A 22,847-nucleotide genomic window follows, 5' to 3' on the forward strand; every position below is an offset into this window, starting at 1 on the left:
TTTGCAGGTGACACCTAATGAGCATGCTGTTTAAGGCCTAAACTCTGGACAGAAATATCTACGGTAGGATGCAAAAGACTACATATCCATCACATGCTGCTTAAACACAGGTCAATAACAGGAATATTCAGATCACCTTATCACCTTTCAGTCCTGGTTCTCCTGGATTTCCAGGCACCCCCTGGAAAAAGCACCAACAAACTGGTTGAAAGGCACCTCAAAAGCCAAATTCGATCAAAAGTACATCTTTACGGCACATAACTGGTAACTAATCCAAATTCAAAAGCTTAAAATAGGCCTTCTTAAAAATCTCTTGTTTTATTGCATATACAATAACTGATAAAAATAAGACAGTGAAGGCAACAGTTTCTATCTCTATGTGTGTGAGAGATTACCTTCAGTCCATTAGGTCCTGGCGGGCCAATCTGTCCCACAGGTCCCATGTCTCCCTAATGCAAGAAGATGGGATAAACAAGAAACACATTAATAAATAGTGATATCACACGCATAACGAACAAAGATGTGGCCCAGGCCCCATTCATTAATGTAAAAAACACATATACAATAAGAGCGCTCTTTGGGACAGCAACTCAAACATCGGGAAGAATGAATAGATGTTGTGGTCAGAAGCCAAGATTGTGCATCTGAAGCTTAAATCAAAGAGTAGCCTTGGCTTAGTGTGTCAAACATTAGCCCCAGTGAATAATCGACAGAGGATGTTATCAAATATAAGCTGCAAAATTGCACCTCGGAGCAACTCACTTAATTTGGTATTGTGAGTTAAAAGGCAACCTTCCCCCCAAACTTCTAATCTAATGGAATCTAATACCTGATAATTAAGTCATATCCTGCTGGACTGATCTGTCTCTAAAACAACAAGATCTGCTCTATAGTTTCAGTGCTCTAGTCTCACACTTAAATGTTAATTTCAACGGCATATTTCCTGCTCACAAATAGCTAGAAATGCATGAAGAAACACATTAATCTTACTTTCAATGAATTCTTGTCTATTATTACTCTACCTGAACTCTCACTTGACACTTAGCTGCTCTCTTAAAACAGCAGATTCACTTCTGTATAGACTTTTGTTCCCCACAAATGAACTCTGAAACTGAATTTTGCACATTCGAAAGACACAGATTTGCAGTTTTGGGGTATTCAAGTATTCAAACCCAATGGTCACTAAGAGCAAGGTCCTTATGTATTTTTGTGTGTCTCTGTGTGTGTTTTTGGAGGATGCTGCTGCAATGAGAAATACTTGCCTCCGCTCTGTGCACACATTGAAATCCATCTGTCTAATGCATCTATAACCTGGATTTTGCATTTTAACAACTATAAGACCTTACAAAGGAATCGTATCATTTTTATTTCCCAAGCATAACATCGGATTCTGATTCTGATTCTGATTCATTTGTAGCCTCAAAACTTCAGTTATGCATGATACAATGAGATGCCAAAAGGTTGCCCAGTAACCAGCTAGCAAAAGGCTAAAAAGGCCTGTTTTTGTATTTATGCACATATGAAACCCTATAAAAACATGTCTTGATGCATGCTCAATCATCCAGGTAAGTAAATCGCAAAAGACTGATTCTGTTAATAGCGTTTTGATCATTCAGTGGGCTAGTTTCAGTTTTTGCTCAAATGTACTCTTTATAAGGTTGGGGAAACCTGCAGTAAGCTGAGACTGAAGAAGTCACTTGGATGAGTGACGAAACGTTTCTCCTACTGAAAACGTTACGTCCAGATGGGACTTATTGAAAAAACATCCTATTGCACACCAAACAGCACAGACATGTCAAACAGCATTGTAGCATGCACTTGTACTAATAGTGAAAATGCATCATAAACAGTCAGCGTATTGCAAATAAAACACAGAGATGGTGAGATGTGATTACATGTGATGTGAGATGTGATTTCAGCTAATGGAGAAGACTGATAATGAACTCCAGTGATTCCTAGCATAATCATAGACTCGGAAACATCATACTGGTGAAAAACTGCCACAGATGAGGCTTCATGACATCAAAGTAGGTCTTGTTTGTATTTCAGAATGGCAGTCTTTAACACAATGAAATTTGGTTCATTTTTCAACTGTTAAATATAAGCAAAAATAAGAAAAGAGAAACTATCTATTTTGAGTGTATTTCTAAGTGAGAGTCGTTGTCTAGACATTTTCTCTACTTCAGTAGTTGCCAGCCTTCACCCAAAGCTTCTCAGCTTTGGAGTCCCCAAAGAAGAGTGACTGTATATTTTTATCTTTGTAGTGGCGCTCCGTCCCGCTGCTACGTACTGTACATTATGCTGACGGATAAGACGGATAAAGAGGACACAAAGCTCAGACTAGGGCTGTAATCAGAGTCCTTCAATTACAGGCCTACTACCACCACCGGTGGCCTAGAATAGGTCGGGAGGAGTGGCAGCAATGGGTGAAGACGGGACGCAACAAGAGAAACCAGGGAGACATTATAATCATACACAATTATGCGGCTGTCGGGCTGGGCAAGCATGGAGGGCAAGGTGATGGGTGGGCGGGGGGCAGCTCTGTTCTAAAAATAGTTATTAAAAGGGCGCTTCAAGAGGAGGACAAGATGCACTGTTAAGGTCTGTGTGATTGATAAACTGCACACGAGTGCCTTGTTCTTCATGTGAGAAAATAGCAGATATAAACTGCACAATTCAGGCTTTACACTCACTGTGAAAAAAGCCCTGGCGTCTAAGAACCATCCACATTCACCTAATATCTATATTAAATATATGAATTAGATCCCCACCAAACTGGCAGGCGACATAAATGCAAGCTAATAAAGTTTTCTCCTTTTTCCCCCAGTTTTGCAGGTATATTCAGTTTCATTTAAACATTTGCAGCCGAGATTGTGCACAGAAAACACACAAACTACAACTCACAATAAGTCCAGGAACTCCGTTTGGACCGGGGGCTCCCATGTTACCCTAGTTGGAGAGGAGGAGAGAGAGAGTTAGTGAGATGAAGAGAGAGGGAAAAGGAGCAAGTTTCATGGGTTATTGGCCCTTTTTTAAAACAAACATGCTCAGAAGAGTGGCTCAGTGTTCTTCGCAGCTTATGAGAGGGGGCTGTGTGCATGAATATGTGAGGGGTCTCAGGTAAAAGGGATGTGAGACCATCGTCCCACTGTGGCTTTTTCAAATATGCAGGTTCTACCTCAAAAAAAGAAAGAAAAGAAAGAAAGACAAGAGGACAGAGACTGTATCCTAATTAAGGCCATTAACAGGTTTTACTTTAACCCAGTGAAATATCCAGGAGTTAGTACAGTATACTCATTCAGTGTTAAAGAAAATCTATGTCAGTCATTTTCGACTTTTATTCATAGACAGCATAAAGGTTTAGTGAAAGAAAGTAGTTTCTTTCACTAAACTTTGAAAACGTGAAGCCAATGCAAAAGAGACCTGCTTTCTTTTTAATGGCCAGCAGGGGGCGACTCCACTGGTTGCAAAAAGTCTTCCAGTTGTGTAGAAGTCTATGGGAAAAGAAACCTTGGCTCCCTTGTTCTGTGACCTCAGTAAACACTTTCCTGATGACTTAATGGTGGTTATATTGAAAACACAAAGTTTAATTTGTAACTTGTGGGAAATTATAAAGTATGTGCACTGGATAACCTCATTAGCTAATGACAAGTTTCCTATTGCTCATGATGCCCAGTTTTAAAGCACCAACATGGCAACAGCAAAACTGGTGGCATCAAAAGGCAACAACATTAAGCAGTAGGTGATGTCATTGTTTAAATGGTATTTTCTTTTATTTACCACCATCATGAAGTTGACTGTTTTAGCCATGGCCATGGTCATTTTTCTTCAAAGGATTACTTATTTGGTGACTTATGACACCATCACCAACACCATCATCACAGCAAATCTGATGACTTCCCAATAGGCCTCATAGGAGGTTGATGGTACATCCATCTACAGGACATTTCTCCACTGCAGCTACCCACAAACAAATAACAAACTATACATCTACTGATGATAGCTTTCCCTCTGCATTTGAAATTACTGATAGCTCAATGCCCCCCAGAAGCACAGCCTTGTTGAGTCTGACTTTTCCAGTAAGCATCTAAGATTAAATAAGTATATTCTGCTTTTTTCCCCAAACATTTTAAGCTTCATCAAGATTTGAAGACAATCTGCTTGCTTTGCAGGAGTAAAATGCATTAAACATGTCATCACAAGTAAAGACAACAAAGAGTGGAGAAGGAAAAAGCAAAGTATATATAAATATATTTTCATATATTCCATAAGCTTACTGATTATTTCATAATAACATTTGAAAAATCTAATGCGTAATCCACTTTGGAAGATGGGTCTTTTTCTCAGGAAGAGAATAAACAGCCCAAAAAAGGATTTATTAGCAGTTCAGCTGCCTGCTCTAAAAGCCTGACTCATTGGAAAAGTCAGAAATGGATAGGTGAAGTGTTTTCTAGAACATAAACCTTAACTTCACTTTTATTATGCGTAGTTCAGTGTGCATCAAGTGTAACTTTTTATGTTTTTGTTCTAGAGTTTTCACTGACGAGCTTGTTACACCCCGGCCTAGGCAACCGGGGTGCAACGTAGAAAAATAAAGATAAAGAAAGTAAAACCACGAAGGCTCTCCACCAAAATCCCAAAACAAAAATATCCCATAACGAAAGTATTTACAACAGACTATTTATTTATAACAAAACACCAAACTATTTACAACGGGGGAGATCGCGACCATGACACACTGAAACACAGGGTTTAAATACATAGAGGGAGCAATCAGGGAATGGACAACAGGAGGGAAACACAGCTGGGGCAAATCAGAACTGACGAGACAAGAAAGCGTAAACTGAAAACACTGAGATAAGACAGACTTTCAAAGTAAAGCAGGAAACACATTACAGTCACGCCTAAAACAAAACACTGACAACACCGAATCGTAACAGAGCTTATGAAGTCCCAAATTTGTAGGAATATCAAAAATAGTGGAAATGCTACGGTCCAATTATTTGTCTTCCATATGGACGGAGTTACACAGACTGGGTTTTGCTGGTCCGTCATTAATGAATGGGGGGAGTCATCAAAATGGCATCCTGTTACATCATTTACTATTCTTGGATATCGCCTTCTCATGGCTGTGAAGCTATACGTGTGTTGGGACGCAGTTTACAGCGGCGAATAGGAAAAGCTACATTTAATACAGCTTTTTTCCTTTTTCTTTTTCTTTTTTGGAAAATATGTGCCAAGGAAAATGATCTACAGCAGCTGGAGGCATGACACGAAATGAAATGCAATAGCGATGCTTGTCGAGAACAACTTCAAACAAAACCCAAACACAGAGGCAAACTGCTGGACCAACTGAGGATTTAGCCACAAGCACTGTGAAAATGTTACAGTAAACATCAGGTGTGTGTGTGTGGGTAAGTAAGCGTGTGACATACTGGCTCTCCATCTGGCCCAGGTGGTCCTCTCTCCCCAAAGTCACCAGGAAACCCCTGAAAACAGAGAGAGGAACTTTAATGTTGGCGACATACAGCAACTCAAACATAGGTATTCATAAATGTATGTCCTGTTGCTTTTAGTTCAGCTCAGAGACAACTGATTTTTGGGCAACTTGGGGGAAACGCGCAGATGTGAACACAGCATTCAAATTGATTTGGTGAGCAGCTCCTTATAGACACATCCAGAATTTATGGAGGGACACAACTATTCATTATAGGAGTGGTTCTGGCCATGTGATGCCCACTGTAATCTGCCCCCCACACCCCCACCCCCAAATCCACTGATTCACTAACTGAAGGAACCTGTCATAGCCTGAGCAGGAAGTTTTCAGTTGCTTCTTTATTGGCCAAATGACACATTGAGATAAGCAATGAGAGAGAACCAAAGCAGCACATTTAAGGAAGCAAAAACAAACCAAGAAGCTGAAAGATGGTACAAAGCTCTTCAGAGATAATGATCACTGGAGATGGATGATCGTTCTCTGGAGCGTCATCTCAAGTCTTGTGATCTACTGCTGTAATAAGCATATTTAGTTACAGTCACTTTAGTGCACACAAGGCAATTGTATTTGCATTGATTGTGCAAATACTGATGCAAATAAAAAAAGTGCATTGTAGTTGGGGGAAATATGCCAATGTGAATGGCCTTAACCACGGAGTCAAGTGAACAGAGCACACTTTCACAAATACTGCTGACTGCTGCACAGCCAAGAGTGCTGCTACTGTAATAGTGCGGCAATTATAACAGTTTCACAGAGTCAAATATAGCATTAAATATAAAGTAATTTGAAATATGCGCAAAATAAGAGTATAATGGCTCCATTAAAAGCATTAAATCTATCAGCTGTAGGCTGTGTGTAGCCAACTGTTCTACTGTTCTACCGTAAGCCAAGTAATTACCCTGTCCATTTAGCAGTAACAGGGAAGCTAATCAGAGCTTTGCTAACAGTTGGTGGTTTAGCGCAGAGAAACCACATCTGCATAAAGCAGTAGAGCCAAGGCATTTTAAACCAAACCATTCAGAAAGACTCATAATGGCTAGGTTCTGCTATTCTGGCCTCAATGCATTGCTTCAAAATGCCAATTACTGTTACCTCCTGAAAATGTCAGTTATTTCTGCAAGAGTGGAGATGATTTAGATATACTGCATTTAAATCTCTGTCTATACTTAGAAGCAAATTGTGCTGACTAAACGCAACTCCTTTGCAGGTTGTTTCTTGAAAACGAAATGCCATTTCAACCTCACTTTTAGACAATAATAAATCCCTTTGACTGAGGCTTTCTGAATGTTTCTCCTGAAACTTTGCATCAGGTCAATGAGGCGATCCTAACAGCACTAACTGCTGTAATTGCACATTGTTTCTGTAGCAGGTGGAGTACCATGCTACCTAAAAACGAAGAAGAAGAAGAAAGTAGGGTCATTGTGCAACAGAAGCCTGCTTTATAGTACGATAAAATTGTGAGCGCTGGGGGAACACACATCTACGAAGGATGACAGTGACCCAAAAGATGAATCATATAGCTGTCGCCGCTGCTGTACGAGCTGAGGACAAATGTGGGAAACGTGGATTTGCCAAGTACTTAAAAAGCCTTTGAGGAGAGTCATGTGAGCCTTTAGTGTATTTCTGCTTTCACATTATGTCAGACCACCCTTTTCATCAGCCTCAACCTTAAAAAGGATCAAACAACAGCAGCACTTACTGCAAGATACTGAACTGATATAAAAGAACTGCAACAGATGAGCCTGATAAAGACAACCACCACCAACAGACAAAGACAGCCAAACAGAAAAAAAAAGTTATGTAGAAATGTTGGCAATGCACTTTGGAAACTTTTTAAGCTTTCCATGGTTTTAGATATATTCGCTCTTGACTCATTGGTAGATGGCAAACTGTGCGTGTGTGTGCTTCCTCAACAGAGTACAAGTGCTCTGGTGATGGCCATTAAAATGTCTGGCTCGTGTTCTTGTGGTTCTTCTGTTCCATCAGGGAGCAGAGGGATGATCTCTGAGGGATCATCTCATTAAGCGTCCATGCTTTCCATTTTCCATGCAAAAGCACTGAAACCAGATGACAGTGATTATGATAGGTGTGTGTCTTTCAGTTGCTTTTGCAGGCCAGAAATGTGCTTAATTTCTAAATTTACTTCAGTACATTTAATGCTGTCTTTTAAGGATGTTATGCATAAGAAATGTACGGATATTGGTACTAAACAGACCAAAATAATGATATTTTTATATCCCTGTGCCGTTTTCATGGCTGTAAAACTTCTCTTATAATGCAGGCCTCTTTAAGTGAGGAGAACACCCACGCATACAAACTCCAAAAAAAATCTAATGCAATCAAATCAAATGCAAAAGGCCCCACAAACTTCTGAAGCGCTAAATTTGTATCTGCAGCTGCTTCTTAAACAATTGCCTAATAACAGAATAAGCATCTACTTCTAAAAGCCTCACAATAGTGGACACTCGCTTGCGTGTGTTTAGACGTTTTGGCCAATAAATGCCTTATTTACTGAAAAGCCAATAAGCAACAGCTGCAGAATGATCTCAGCAGTGTGTGTCGGGGGTTACACACTCTTTCTAAAACACTCTGTCAAACTGACTTTGAACACTATATCTGACACACACAACAGAATCAGCGGCTTCCTTCCAAATGGCTTGGCTCCATGCTGGGGGGGACCGAAAGCCCATTACTCCAACAAAAGCCTTTTTCTTGTTACATCCAAGACCCCGACATGCGGCTGGTGGGACTCCACTCTATTCAGGCTGCAGTTAACCCTTCCAACAGCCATGGAAATACTTAGCCGATTGAAAGAATGACGCAAATGCAGACCTTATAAATTTTCATATGTGTTGGATTCTTTGCAGAAAAAGTTTCGATCTGACCCAAATACAGGGAATTTTTCTTTTTTTTCCAAACTTGTCTCTGAACTTTAAGGTTCTAAAAGCTATAATCAGCATCCATAACAAAGCAAACATTCAAAATGAGCACATCCAGCACAATTCATCACATTTTTGAAAGATTATCTGCAAAGTATGTTGAGACAAAACTTTACCGGCCTACCCATCTTGCCCCTCTTCCCTGGTTCGCCGGGTATACCCTGAAAATCCAAACAAGATAGAGAGAGCAGAAGTAGAAAAGAAAGCAGAACAGAAAGGGTGAAAAGAAGACGAAAGACAGAGTCAGACATTATGTAAAAAGCCATATCAAAATCAAAACATAGCACTTTTGGGTAGAACTGATTCAAGCCCAAAACACACTATTAAAAAGCCATAGCCGTAAGCCTGTCTCCTCTCCTGCTTCAGCAGATGTGAACAGCAGCTGACTGCAGCCTAGCCTATATTTCTAACCTATTATGAGAGATCTAGGCTTCCATTGTGCACATATGTCTATTAAATGAGAAAAAGAGTCTGCTGGAAGAAGAGAGCTATGCATAGTCTCTGCTTTATGTGTATCTTTCTGGCTACAGATGGTACAAGTTGTGATTACAGCCTATCCTGTGCTGATGCAACCTTCTGGACCGTGTCATAAGTAGGCAAATGGCTGTACAGAAGTAAGAGGCCTTAGTGAGTTCAGGCAGTTCAAAGGCCTTAAAAGAGCGGCTTTTATTATGAGTCATCAACACTCCCACACAGCTTTATACAGCAGCATCTCGGACAGCTGGGGACTGCTTCTCGTGTTATAACAACAAGACAGCTGAATGTACAAAATGCTGAAGAAGAAATGCTGTCCTTTCACAGGCCCTTTAGCTGGATTCGGCTGGTCTGTGTACATTTTCTGAGTTACCGATTGCTTGAGAGAAATATACATTTGAAAAGGACTCACTCTTTCGCCATCAGGACCGGGCAGGCCAAAAAGGCCTGGGATTCCAATGAAACCCTGAAGGAGAGAAGAGGAGACAGGAGGAATATGGATGAGTATTTGGATAGTATAAAAGCAGTAGGAAAAAAACCCCTAATGGCTCTGGGGCTGGTTTTCAGTGGATGATGGTCCACCACGGACTGGGTTGGCTTGCATGAAGAACCAAGCCATGAGGCAAGTGTATATGCCCATGGACTGCATGGTGCTGGCTTCCACGATGTAGTCCAAGGGCACATACCCTCACGCCAGGGATCTCTGAAGATAGCCAGGACATCACACTGGGCTGTCAGTATGGTGGAGACACACACAGACGACAACAAGCAGAAACACCACAGTTGAACGCTGGAGGAACAGTTCAGGTGCTAGTTAGAAGCAAGGCGTCAGATGAGTTTACACAATACGTAGTGGTCAGCAAGGGAAAGAGAGCAGAAAACAGAGAAAGGTAGTGCAGTGAGCAAAAGGGGGACTAGAAGGCCTCCTTAAGACAGCAGGGCCTCAAACTGAGCTTAAACAGGAAATTCCAGCCAGTGGGGGCAGGGGAAGGCTTCGGAGCAGCCAAGGGAAACTGATAAAGAACCTTTATTGAAATGCAACATAAAAATCAGTTTGTGTCACCCGCGTCTGTTTTTTTGTTTGTGTGCCTAAAGGGTGTTGGTTTGCATGAGGAGGCTTATCAACAGCCAGTCTTTGAATAAGAGTCTGTATACAGTAACACAATGTTTGTATTACAAGGCTCCTAAGTTTAGCACGCTATTAACAGTGAGTTGAGTGTGTGTTTATTTATGTGTGCGGTGTTGGATGCTGGTGCAACTGCTGCCATGCATGCTTTCATACATACTAGCATTTGGCTGGTGTTGCATTCAAGTAAGTGCTCATCCAACAACAGCTTTCTAGCACAAAATGCTAATGCTTGTGAGCAGGCCCTTAATTTAGCAACTTCTTTGTGCATTTTTTTTTAAATAAATGTCATGAGACGAGTAAGCATATTCAGTGATCCTGTCAAAACATCAATACTGGTCATTTAGACAGATCTAAGCTTGAGCAGCACATTTGTAGAGCAGAAAGTTGACTCCTTACCCGAACGCCTTTAGGCCCCATCGGTCCTATAGGCCCAGGTAAACCCTGAAAATCAAAAAGAGGAATTTAATTTAGCAGCCCTGCACTTGAAGCTGTGCCTGAAGTACTTCATTTGGGTTATACCAAAGTCTACAGGTTTAACTTTAGAATGGAATATTTTAAAAAGCAATGCAACAGAGATACATCCTAATATTATAATTGGTAAGGTTTATTATAAAAATAACAGAAACCTCCCCAATGGGGAAAGGTGACAGGACACAATAATAAATACTCCTGTACAAAAATACACTGCCATACATTTCTGTATAGCAGCTATGGCTTAAATACTGAAGTGGATCTCTATGTTAATTTCTGAGGCATTTATTAGTCATTTTCTTCTGTTTAGTATTTACCCAAATATGTTTTTTTCCTCCAGGCCATCTGCTTAGCATAACCTAATCCCTCTTGGCCCTCTGCCCTTACTACGGCCCTGACTACAACTGTACCAGTCACAGGAGAGGATTTACTGCACCTGCCTGCCAGGATAACCTTTGGCACCTGGGCTCCCGACTGGACCTTGCTCACCCTGCGGGGAAGAGAGAAAGAGAGAGACAAATAAGAAGGTGGAGGAGAGGGAGAGAGCGGTAGGGTGGGCAATCAAAATTGCAGCAACACAAACACACACAAGCAGGCCATTCATAGCAGTGAATGGTTTCAGTGAGGTAGACAACGCAGATGGGATGAAATACAGTGATTGATAAGTATAATAACTATATGTCTCCAATATGTTCTTTTTATTAATTAAATTTAATGTCATTTATTTATTTATTTATTTATTTATACATATAGCGTCAAATCAAAACAGAAATCACTTCAAGCTGTTTTATGTTCAACGGTAAAGACCCTAAAGTAGTACAGAGAAAACGCTAACAATCAGCTGCCCCCCATGAGCAAACAGTTGGTGGCAGTAGGAAGGAAAAACTCCCTTTTAACAGGAAAAAACCTTCGGCTGCGTTTTTTTTTTTTTTTAGAATTGTTTTGATTTAAAAGATCATATTTTATTATTATGTTAAAATGGCAAGGAAATAAACACTCTAGAAAAGTATATGCACCTCAAATTGGTACTTAAGTAGAGTACTTGTGTAGATGAACTTGGTGACATTCCACCCCACTGAATTGTTCCCACTGATTACCATGAAAAGCTTCTTTTTTTTTCTTTCACTCCTCACTTTTCAGATGTGTTCCAGACCATAGACCCTAATTAGCAGTTTGGTTTGCATGCATGTACTGTATATGTCACTGTCAGAAGGCATAAGACATGTGCACAGAAGCAGGTTGTGTTTAAAATTTGCAGAGGACAAGCGTTTGTGTCTTACTTTCCTTGCCATTCCCTCTCTCGGATAAATGTGTATGATGCTGCCAGTTAAAACACGCCATGAATTTGGCTTTGTGACATTTGGGCCTTTAACTGACCAGCTGTAGGTTTAGGCTCTGAATACAGCCTGTGGTGCATTACAGTAACACAGTGTCATCAAGACACTGTGTTACTGCACACAACAGTATGGTGATTTACACTGTGATCGTCATCAAAAGGAACCAGCTATGTGGGAAACAGGGGGGCGCTTGAGGATGAATCGAGTGGGAGGGCATATTAGTAAAAAGTACCTTCTCTACAATGACTAGAGCAGGAACTCCCCAAACTGATGACGTCATCCTGAGCACGGCTGTGACAGTGAGGAGAAATTTCCACTTCTCTTTTCATGACTAAGATCTTTCTTTAATGCAAACAGTAGCATGACCTTGCCTAATTGGAAATAACTTTGGACGCAAGGCTGGATGCTCCATGCTTAAAAATAGTGTTGGGCTGGACTAAACAGCCAGAGTCATGTCTTCCGTCACTTAGCAGTGAATAAAAGACTTCATTGAATGGATTCCCACAGATTAAGGAAAGTCAAACAGATAAATGACCTGGGAAATATGACAAAGAATAAAGGCCTGCTAGAAAATAGCATAGCATGTCATAGTGTGACATGCTGTAAGACAGTGTGACGGTTGAACGACAAGCCCGGAGCAGAATAGACACACACAAAGGGAAACTTTCTCCAGGACTGCGGAGTAGCAGCCACTGAGTGTGTCACTGTTGGCCTACTTGGCTTGTCCCTGTTTCTTTTCCCTCTATTTTTTCCTCTCTTTGGCATCACGTTCTGATATCATGGAGTGCATCGCTTTAACACAGTGCTTTGGCCAGATGTCTGTCCTCACCAGTGCTTTATAACAGGCTAATCTAATCTGGCTGCCCAGCTGGCATCCTCGGTGCGTGCACACATACACACAGAGTGAAAGGTTGAACACCTGGAGTGAATGACGACTGAGTTTCAATTTTGAAGAATGAAGCGAGAGCAAGGGTTTAGACTTGAGTGAGGTGGACGTGAATGACATACGTGGACACTAATGAAGGCATGGCATTGCAGATAATGTGATGTGCACGAGGTAGAGAGAAGTGCCTAAAAGAAAAGAGTTCATCTGGGGAGATTTAAGGTTAAAGAAGCAAAATATATAATGAGAATATACAAGATATAGAAATGAACATGGGTTTTTCTCTGAGGGTGGCTGTTGCAGAAGTAAAAAAGAACACCTGTGAAAATACTTACAGGGTCTCCAGGGAGTCCGGGTTGGCCAGGGAAACCTCTCTGTCCCTAAAGAAACCAAAATATCACATGATAAGTGAGTATAAAATAATAACAGAAAAAAAAGAGGTGGGAAAGTCTGAAATGATTCACAGTTGAGGAAAAAGCCTGACAAACACAGGAGCATGTGTGGGAATGACAGGTGGAGTGAAGTGGTAACGCGAACAGCACCAACAGACAAATTTGGTGCCATATGCGGTGAGGTATCAATCTGCCCTTCTGTTAATGGATCAGACTTTCCACTGGCTGTGTTCGCAGGGTCTTCAGAAGACTATTGCCAAAATCATGGCATGTTGAGGATATAAATGCCTTCCTGTTTAAGTCAGATAGCAAGGCCCTCCCCCTGCAGCAGGCCAGACTGCAACACAGAAGACAGCCTGACATAGTGCTTTCCTGCAGTTTTTGCTGACTCCAGCACCACAGACCCCCGACAAAGACTGGAGGAAAAAGAAAAAAAACTAAATCAAAGGTAGGAAGACATGCCTTCCCAGACCACAGTTTGATAGAGTGAGGGAGCAAGAGAGAGAGAGAGATTTAAAAAAAAAGGAAAGAGAGGGGAAAAAAACAAAGTAAAAACAGACGGCCGAAGAAAGGAAAGACTCCTGTTGTCCCGTTTTCCTAAACCACAGCTTCAGCGTTCCAAGCCAAGGCTCCCAGAGTTCCTGTAAACTATCCACTGCTCTGTCAACTGACTGCAGCAGGAGAAGAGGACGCAGCATCCCTCTACTCATTACGTTACACGATCGCTCTCGTCGGTCCACTACGCAGCAGCACTTTAAACTGCCGTTCCCAGCATTTTAAACACCACCTCCTGCGCTTTAATAGTTCCAGCAACTGTGTCAGCAAAGAGTTGTTTTCTAGTAAACCTTTTGTAATTGTCATTGCAGATCTATGTTTTTTTTTAAAGTCTGCTTTCATCTGTGTCTAACACACATATAAGCCCTGTGTTGTGTTGGAAAACGTTCACCTCACATCATCTGGTGCACATCATCAAAAGACCACTAGGAGGAGATGCCTTTGGCTGAGAGGAAAATACATGAGTAACACAAATAAACAAGTAGAGATGTTAGCAGGTGCTGACAGACACAGTGACACAAGCTTGAATTTTTGTGGGTTTTCTTATTTTGCAAAAGTATTATCACTAAAGAGAACAGATGGACTCAGAGACACATGCTGCACATGTCTGAAAACTTCCCAATTATAAAGTGCAATATTATGACGGTGGTCAGCTGGTAAACATTTGTGTTTTTCTGATGATTACCTACATGTGTCCAAATATATGGTCTGTTTATACTGAGACACAACCACTGGCTTTTAATTACTACTTAAAATAAATTTCTGTTTTCTATGCACTTCTTCGCTAACATATATTCTCTGAAGAAGCGGTGACCTAAACCCTCTCTCAAGCTTGGAAACACATATACAGGTTCACAAATGTGTGCACATTCGCACAGATGGGCACATGCACAATCACACACGAAGATACATGCACCTTATGCACAATATACCCTCCATCTTATTACATGGCTTACTTGTAGTACAAACATGTGTAGTGGCTTATGTTCCCATGGTGTACTGTGAGGTCCACTAACCACAAACACACACATGCACAGATGCCGTGGTTCCTGTGTATTAACCATAGTCTCTCAACCTCAGCTAGACCATCTTAGATCCTTATCTCACTCATTATGAGCTTGCTAATGAGAGTGGCCATTCCCGCCAGGCTGCCGGTGTTTACAATGCCACTTGTTTAACAAGCATGTGTGTTCAATCAGATAAACCCACCAAAATGCTTTTCATTTACAGCAGCCTCCCGGTAGCACTCTATAAGCACAAACCCTCCACCCAGCTAAGTCTAGGAGTGCCCCGGGGGAACGCTAAGCGCATTTTGGCAGAGAGAAAATAAAAGACACATCGTGTCTGCTGATGACATGTCATTCCTTTGACTTGCTGTACCCACATTGTGGGTGTTCAAATGAGTGCCAACCTCACGTGTGCTTAACAACTGTACTCCACAAACAATGCGTATCTGACTGAACTGTGCAGCACCCTGGTAGCAGAAATATACGACTCTCCTTATTAATCTCTGCTTTCATCGCTTCAAACCCTACAGAATGGAGCCACATGATTGCTCGGCGTAATCGTCTGGCTCCATGTATACATTGAATGTACAGGAGAACATAAACGCTCCACGCAGGGACAGACAAAAAACAAACAACTGTGCGAAGGAACTGGACAATTTGGCTGAAATTTAGCCAGTGGAAAAAGATTCCTCATCTCATCCCTGTCTGCACAGCAATTTCAGAACAATGTTTCCTTGCATGCAGTATCACTGTTACTGCTACCAGAGAACAGAGAAGTGATTTGTTGTAAAACACGCAAAGAAAATGATGGTTGATTTGAATTCTCTCATAATTATGATGATGATGAGCATGTGGAGCATTTGTTAGTTTGAACAGCGAGCAGGAGCTTAATGGAGAGAGTTTGGTTTGGAACGGGACTCCAGGCAGATTAATGTCATACAACAAACTGCCATGCACAAATAAAGGAAACGAGGATGATTAATACACTGTCTGGAACTGGGAGTGAAATACAGTATATGATTCTACCTTTTAATTATAGGCTACTTCTCCTTTTGGAATTCATTGAAAAGGATTTTATTGTATAAAACTGAAAAACATCAGAGTATCCAAACTTTGCTTGCTGTAAAACAATCACATATTTGGATAACACGTATGTGAAAAGCACAAGTATAGAGACTTTTTATAAACACCACAAAGTGTCTCAAGACAGTCACATTTTCCCACAATGTTGCATAACCACTGAGTCGACAAGAGTGTTTATGGATTACTTTCCAGCTGTCTGGATATGCTCTCGTAGTCTTTAAAAGTTTGCACAATCTCTGGCAAATTATGAACATTTTCAGACGATTCAGTTGCTAACAGCAACGAAGACAGTGCTGATTAACATACCCATTACAGCTATGTTCAAGATACATGGTTTGTGTGATGACACCTACATCACCCACAGGACATAAATCCTTTATTGTCCTACAGTCATTAACAGAAAACTTTAAGATGTGGAAAAGAAGTGGAAAGTGCAGGTTTTTGCTATTTCATTGTGCATATATTCAAACTGTTGTGTTAAATGGTTTTAACCAGTTACTGTAATGTACATAACAAAGTCCTAACAAAGTAATGTGAATTTAGAATCCTCATATATCGTTCCTTACATCCCTATAGGCTGTCAATGCAAACAATGTCAATAAGAAACATAGTTTTAAATAGCTTCATATGACATGAAGGCCCAGCAAATAGATATTGCTCTGCTCGACGGTATGTCTCGACTTTCAGGTGAAAAAAGTATGGACACTTTAAGAGACAGGCAGAAAGTGAGGAGAGACGGATCACCTAGTCCTGGGATGGGACACAGGGCATGCAGGCAGTAAGGTGAGATGCGTGGCTTGTACTGTGGATTTGTAGTTGAGGTTTGGCCCTGTGTATGTCCCCTATCCCTGACCCTGCCTCGCCATACTGAAAAACCATTCAGAGCCTGCCTGCTAGAACAAATGTTGTACAGAGCGGAACATATTTGGCTTGTCTGACAGTGTAAAATCACACTCTAGTATCACACATTTAAAGTACCACTGTTTCCTCCATTAAAGTTTCCACGGAAAAAACCCCCCCAAAAACCCAGAAGCCAAATTCCAGAATTCCCGGTCGAAACATCACGGCTAAGGATGAATTAGAGGCTGGATATTCGTGCGTGTTTGTGTGTGAGACAGAGAAAGTGGAGGGCAAAAATACAGAGGAGAAGAGAGGAAAAGTTGCTGTTGTCCTGTTTTCCTAAACCACAGAAAAACAAGCAAACGATGACAGAGAAAGTTAAACAGCTAGAAACACAAGAGCAATACGAAGGTGTTTCAGGGTGGCCTACGAGGGAAATCCAATGCCCATAAATGTTGTTATTTGTTTTCAAATATTGCATTCTCTTTGTATTCATCTGGCTTCTGTGGAAATGGAGAGATCTACATCAGGGCGAAACGCGTCTGGGACTTTCCACCTTGAAAATGAACAGAACAAGGCCTGTTTGAGGAGTACCCTTTGGAGACTGACTCACACGCCTGTCACAGTGTTGCATTAAGGATGGAGATTCATTTAAGGAAACTGCTGCTACAGTGGATAGCCGATAACTACAACAAGTTATTGTGCTTTGTTTACTGCAGGATGGAAGCAGGTTAATGAGCTTCTTTGTGTTTGTGTACAGAAAGGAAGTTGCCTCCTTGTGCTTACTTTAACAAGTTTCCTTTATAGTCAAGTTGTCTGTGGTTCATTGACCAATACCTGAGGCATGCTTTGGTGATGTCAGTCTCTGTGTATGTGTGTGTGTGTGTGTGTGTGTGTGTGTGTGTGTGTGTGTGTGTGTGTGTGTGTGTGTATGAAGTTGCTATGGTTACGCTCCCCTAGTGAAGAGTCTATGATGTCATTCTGATAATTCGAGCTATAATGTGCCCTTGGGTTTTATTAAAGCAGTTTGCTCCACCTCTGGACTGCATGCAGATAAGCGGAAAATGCTGTCGAGGGTAAAAAAGTAAGTATACAGTGCATACTTTAAAGTGATCTTACATTTATGCTAACAAACAAATCACTGTCTTAAATAATCTGACTTAATCTGTGTAGTCACCCTTGGCCAAGTTAAAAGGCACTAACTTCTTGATAAATCTTCAAATTGCTAGTTTTAAAGGAATCTGTGAATGTTTTTCACCAGACTTACATTTTTTTTTGTTTCCATTCTGGCTGAGTGTGTGTGAAAGAGAGAGGCAGCGACATACAAATGGACTAAGACACACACACACACAACACACACAGAAAAGCAGACACCTAACAAAAGCCATATGTTGAGCCCGAGGTAGCCATCCGGCTGAAGTCTGACACTGTGTTACAGAGCACTGTGGCTCTGGGAAGAAAGTAAATACAGCCAGAAGTGCTTTACACCTAGTCTGAAAGGCATACAGTCAACCTGCACTATTCAATTACTGACCTAATTTGTTTAAGACATGTGCACGGCTCAGCTGCATTTGATGCATGATGTGATTGGAAGCTTTTAATAGGATCGTCTTTTCATTTATTAGACATATGTTTGCAACAGTTTACTTGGAAAAAGGGTGAAAGGAACTATTTTGATGCTGACTGGAAGCGAGCACAAAGATTAAACTGAAGTGGTTCCCAACATTTTTCTGGCTCACATGCGGTCTTTGTTTATATCTGTCATATTTCAGAGGTATTCAATTTAATTAACTGCCATCAGCTGGAGTTTACTTGGCACTACTATATGAAACTGTGGGTCAGGCTCCACTCCTTTATTCTAGCTTTCGTAGTTTATTCACTGTGTTATATGACTTCATAACTAAGTTTACATTGTTTACAAGTTAAAGTCTTTACAGCCAAAGTTTTGTTCCTCAATCTGCCCTCACTCCTAAGTCATTACAAAGCGACACTTGATCAGGTACCTAGCATATTACACTGTAATAACCTGGGCAATTTTTACATCGTTTTGCAACTTTTCAGTGGAGTAGAGTTTAAAACGCTGATTAAGGGGAAAAAGCAGTCCACTGACGTAGTCACTGTTACAGAATGGGTAACTATGTTAACCAAGGATGCGTAACCACGGTATCGAAGGAAACCTGACGCAGATGGGAAAAATGGGGCTCTTAGTGTGTGTTCAACACGACAACCCTAACTTTCCCCCTGAATCTAACCACAGAGTTTAGTTGTTTGAATGTAACTGCAAGTCAAAAATAGAGAGTGAACGTAAAGGAGCCCCAGTCATTCACCACCCAACCTACTTTTAAATTCGGACCCTAAATTTTCTGTTCTTCTCACATTGGCAATGCTAAAATGTAACCCTGTATATTGGAAAATGATGTTAAAGATGGTTCCCCTAGAGTTAAAATATGAATCTAGGGAATGGGAATGGGTTGCATCCTTTCTCTAACCACTAACCAAGAAACCACATTTAATTCTGACACATTGCATTTGGCTGATTGTTTGTATCTTTTCCACATGTACTGAGCCAAAATTCGTTCACTTAAACTTCAACTGCTGACGCGCCCTCAGGGAACAAGTATTAACAAGTAGTAACACACGCGCTCACAAAGATAAGTACACAGGGATGCATTCATGCCCACAGAGACGCATACACAACCCAGACATTCAACTTGGTCTTAATCTCAGTCTGTGCTTGTTACACTTCTGTCTACCAGAAGGTCTGCCCTACATTTTACTTCCTTGGACTTATGAATCACTCAAGCCGTGCCTTAAGTAAGATTTAAGACACTAGCAATTTGACGACTGAGTGCATGATTCCCATTCTCTTTTCCCCTTTGAAAAAAAGTCTGACCCCTTTATCTCCTGTGGCAGCCTTCCTGCCAGATCTCTGCAGGATCCACTAAACAAACTGGCGAGCACAAAAAGGAAAAACAAAAATGGAGAGAATTGGGAAGCAGAAGATGAGTAGAGATACTTTTACAAAGATGAGCAGGTTATACACAAACAACACCACACACAGACACATTACCAATACACATTGTGACTCATGCATTGCCTCGGGCCTCGCCTCATAGTTTGCAGATGCAAACGCTTTGCTCGCCTTTTAGTTGGTAAATAGGCGTTTAAGAACAATTCACTTCAGTTTACTGAGAGTAAACTTGATGAAAGGGTTTTGAGAAGCTCTGGAAGGACATTAGCAGTTCAAGTCTTACCTTTCGACCTGGCTGGCCAATCATTCCAACTGGGCCAATGATCCCCGAGTCTCCCTGGAATACAAAGTGGGAATGTTTAAAGGCCAAGTGTGGAGGAAAGTGAGGTCACACACACAGCAATCAGAAATGCGCTTAGAGCCACCCAGGACATCATTACAAATTAATGGGGAAAATAAGTATAGGGAGGATATTATACCTTCTCTCCTTTGGGTGCTGGTCCAGGTGAGATTCCAGGGTCACCTTTGTTCCCCTGGGAGAAACAAACAATTCACCAAACTCACACGGTGAAGTCAATCATATTTAACACATGAATAAAATATGAACATATTTTCTTTTTGTGGAAGACTTAAAGGACATAAAGGGGTCCCTCTTTATATCACATACTTAAAGATAACAAGTAACGTCTTTGTAGTGTGACAAATTTAGTAACACACATGCTCTACTTAGTGGCCTCCACACACACACACACACACACACACACACACACACACACACACACACACACACACACACACACACACACACACACACACACACACACACACACACCAAGCTTCATTGTCAGCAGGTAACAATAATGGGGTTTCAGCACATCAAAGCCACGGATCGGAAATTACACTGAGTGCTGACTCCCTCTCTTTCCCCTTCGGACCCCTGCCATTTACAACTCTGTCTCGTTTATTAATGATGAAAGAACGAAGATTGTGGTGCACCCCGAGACATCAAACACTCCATAATCTTTCTTTCAACACACTTGCCAGGAAGAAGAAGCTTGGCCCACCCCAGTCTGTCTCACAATATACCGAAGTTCTCATTAAACCTTTGCTGCTGATCATTCCATCGTGTTTGCGTATGCCTGACCTTATCTGTAACTCATGAGACTTAGAGGTTCTTTAAACAGTTTGCTTATGTTTCCAGTGTTGTTATTAAGCATGCTAACCAGCAGCCAGCAGCCTTTCTTACACTGCAGAGAAATCGCCCTTCCAATCTACCTCTCAGCTGGAAAGCAACAAATCTGAGTGCAATCAATAAATAATAGGGTATGATAATAGCTTGAAGGTTTGGAAAAGTTTCCATTTTTTTTTCACAATGCACTTTAGGTGCAGGCCCTCACTCTACCATGTAAGCACACAATGTCAGAGGTTAAGGGTATTTGCAAAGGCATAAATCCATTACATCAGGAATGCAGAAAATATTATATATACATATATTTATATATTTTCTCCTTAAAGACCTCAAGACCTTTCAACATAAAAACCTCAGTCGCTTGCAAAAGTCTGCAGAACAATTCAAGTATAAATGGGAATCCTAACATTGATCTCTTCAGCACACATGCTAAAGTGAAACAGCTTCTGTACTCCAGCTGCCAGGTACTTGCAGCCCTGCTGTGAACTGAAGTTTCCTTTATTTTTCTGCCATCAAACTCCATTACCGTTTTGCTTTGTAGGGGTTTCCAGCTGATATAGAAAAATGTAAATCTAACATGTTCTCATGGGATTATGATTCACATTACATCATAGTAAAATAGCAGTATAGGCAAACCCAATCGTGTAACCACTTCATATGGGAAAATCGACATGGCTGGATCACGCAGGACCAAAGGTTAGACTAGATGTGTACCTTGAATCCAGGTGGACCGGGTCTCCCAGGGTTTCCATGTGGACCAGGGGGGCCCTGTGTTGAAATGAGAAAAAGTAAAACACAATCAAAAGGTGATCAAGATCAAGAGCAGGCATTTGCATAAAAAAAGAGCTGACGCAGACTGTGGCTTTGCTTCTGTGAATGAGACCAGGGATGAAGGTGGGGGGTAAAGACTGTCTGGAGAAGCTCAGCCTCAACCTGTTTTCCTATAAATCAGCTGTGTGTGTATGTGTGAGTGTGCTGATGAGGTATTTGGCGTTGTTGTTGGGGGTAGATGCTTATGGAAAAAATGGGGCTCTCAGGAGCTGCTTTACCATATGGATGTGGTTTTCCTGCCCCCACTCGCCACAGACTCCACAAGCACCCCCCAACACACGCACAAACAAACACACATTTTCCAGGGATCTTAATGAGTAATACAGATCATCTCATTTCATAACATTTTGAATTCGATCACTGGTGTGCATTTCTGTCTGCACCGACTGTTGGTGAGGAAATGAGCTCAAACAAAGCAAGATCTACAGCGGCGGCACATTTGTAATGTAAAACCATCTCACTCTGTCCAGTAACCCCCACAGGGAGGTTTAAAAGAAGATGTTGGAAGCCAGAGAGTGAAAACACACCAGTTTTTCTTGGGTTTGAAAAACAGCCTGCAGAAAAAAAGCATGTGAGGCTGCTATTTCCCCGTCACTTAGATAGCTGTTTGTCTTCCCCTCTCTTCTTCTGAGTTTGCTGTATAATGCTCACTCCTTCCCTCCAAATGGTATGCCATTTTTGGGTCCATGACCTAGCTCTGTCCTGGGTCAGGGCTGATCGAGTCAAAATGTGGAAAAAGAGCAAAAACTGCTTTAAGAGCTGGGTCAGCAGGTTTTACTGAGGTGGCTAAAAACAAATCAGGAAGTTATTATGTAAGGCAGGGGTGTCAAACTCCAAGCCTCGAGGGTCGGTGTCCTGCAGGTTTTAGATCTCACCCTGGGTCAACACACCTGAACCAATGATTAGTTCATTACCAGGCCTCTGGAGAACTTCAGGACATGCTGAGGAGGTCATTTAAATCAGACATGACATGACAGCATACAGCAGGCCTTTGATGGAACGGATCTTTCTATTAAGGGACAGTTTGATGAAAGTGACCAAGAGTTTGTGATGGGTGAACACAGCATCTTGGTGACACGAGGTTCTTATTAAGTAACACTCAGGAATTTCCAGCAAAGATTTTATTCAATTTAACTTTGCATTGATTTGTTTGCTGTAGCTCAGGATGTAGAGCGGGTCATCTACTAAGGTTCAATCCCTGGATGCTCCAACCTACTTACCAAAGTATTCTTGGGTAAGATACTGAAGT

General features: G+C 41.3%; 1 protein-coding gene across 1 annotated transcript in view; it reads right to left on the bottom strand.

Annotated features, from left to right (window-relative positions):
* Positions 1-22,847, bottom strand: part of col27a1a (collagen, type XXVII, alpha 1a) — a 71,985-nt gene that overhangs the window by 30,347 nt on the left and 18,791 nt on the right. The window contains exons 5-16 of the mRNA XM_080865961.1: positions 21,482-21,535; positions 20,058-20,111; positions 19,862-19,915; positions 13,066-13,110; positions 10,947-11,000; positions 10,436-10,480; positions 9,323-9,376; positions 8,553-8,597; positions 5,436-5,489; positions 2,905-2,949; positions 396-449; positions 137-181 (exon numbers count right to left, since the gene is read on the bottom strand). Of these exons, the coding sequence (XP_080722087.1) occupies positions 137-181; positions 396-449; positions 2,905-2,949; positions 5,436-5,489; positions 8,553-8,597; positions 9,323-9,376; positions 10,436-10,480; positions 10,947-11,000; positions 13,066-13,110; positions 19,862-19,915; positions 20,058-20,111; positions 21,482-21,535 (603 nt within the window). The remainder of the gene's footprint in view (positions 1-136; positions 182-395; positions 450-2,904; positions 2,950-5,435; positions 5,490-8,552; positions 8,598-9,322; positions 9,377-10,435; positions 10,481-10,946; positions 11,001-13,065; positions 13,111-19,861; positions 19,916-20,057; positions 20,112-21,481; positions 21,536-22,847) is intronic.

The sequence above is a fragment of the Rhamphochromis sp. 'chilingali' genome, assembly GCF_963969265.1.
Source record: "Rhamphochromis sp. 'chilingali' genome assembly, chromosome: 2".
Classification (NCBI taxonomy): domain Eukaryota; kingdom Metazoa; phylum Chordata; class Actinopteri; order Cichliformes; family Cichlidae; genus Rhamphochromis; species Rhamphochromis sp. 'chilingali'.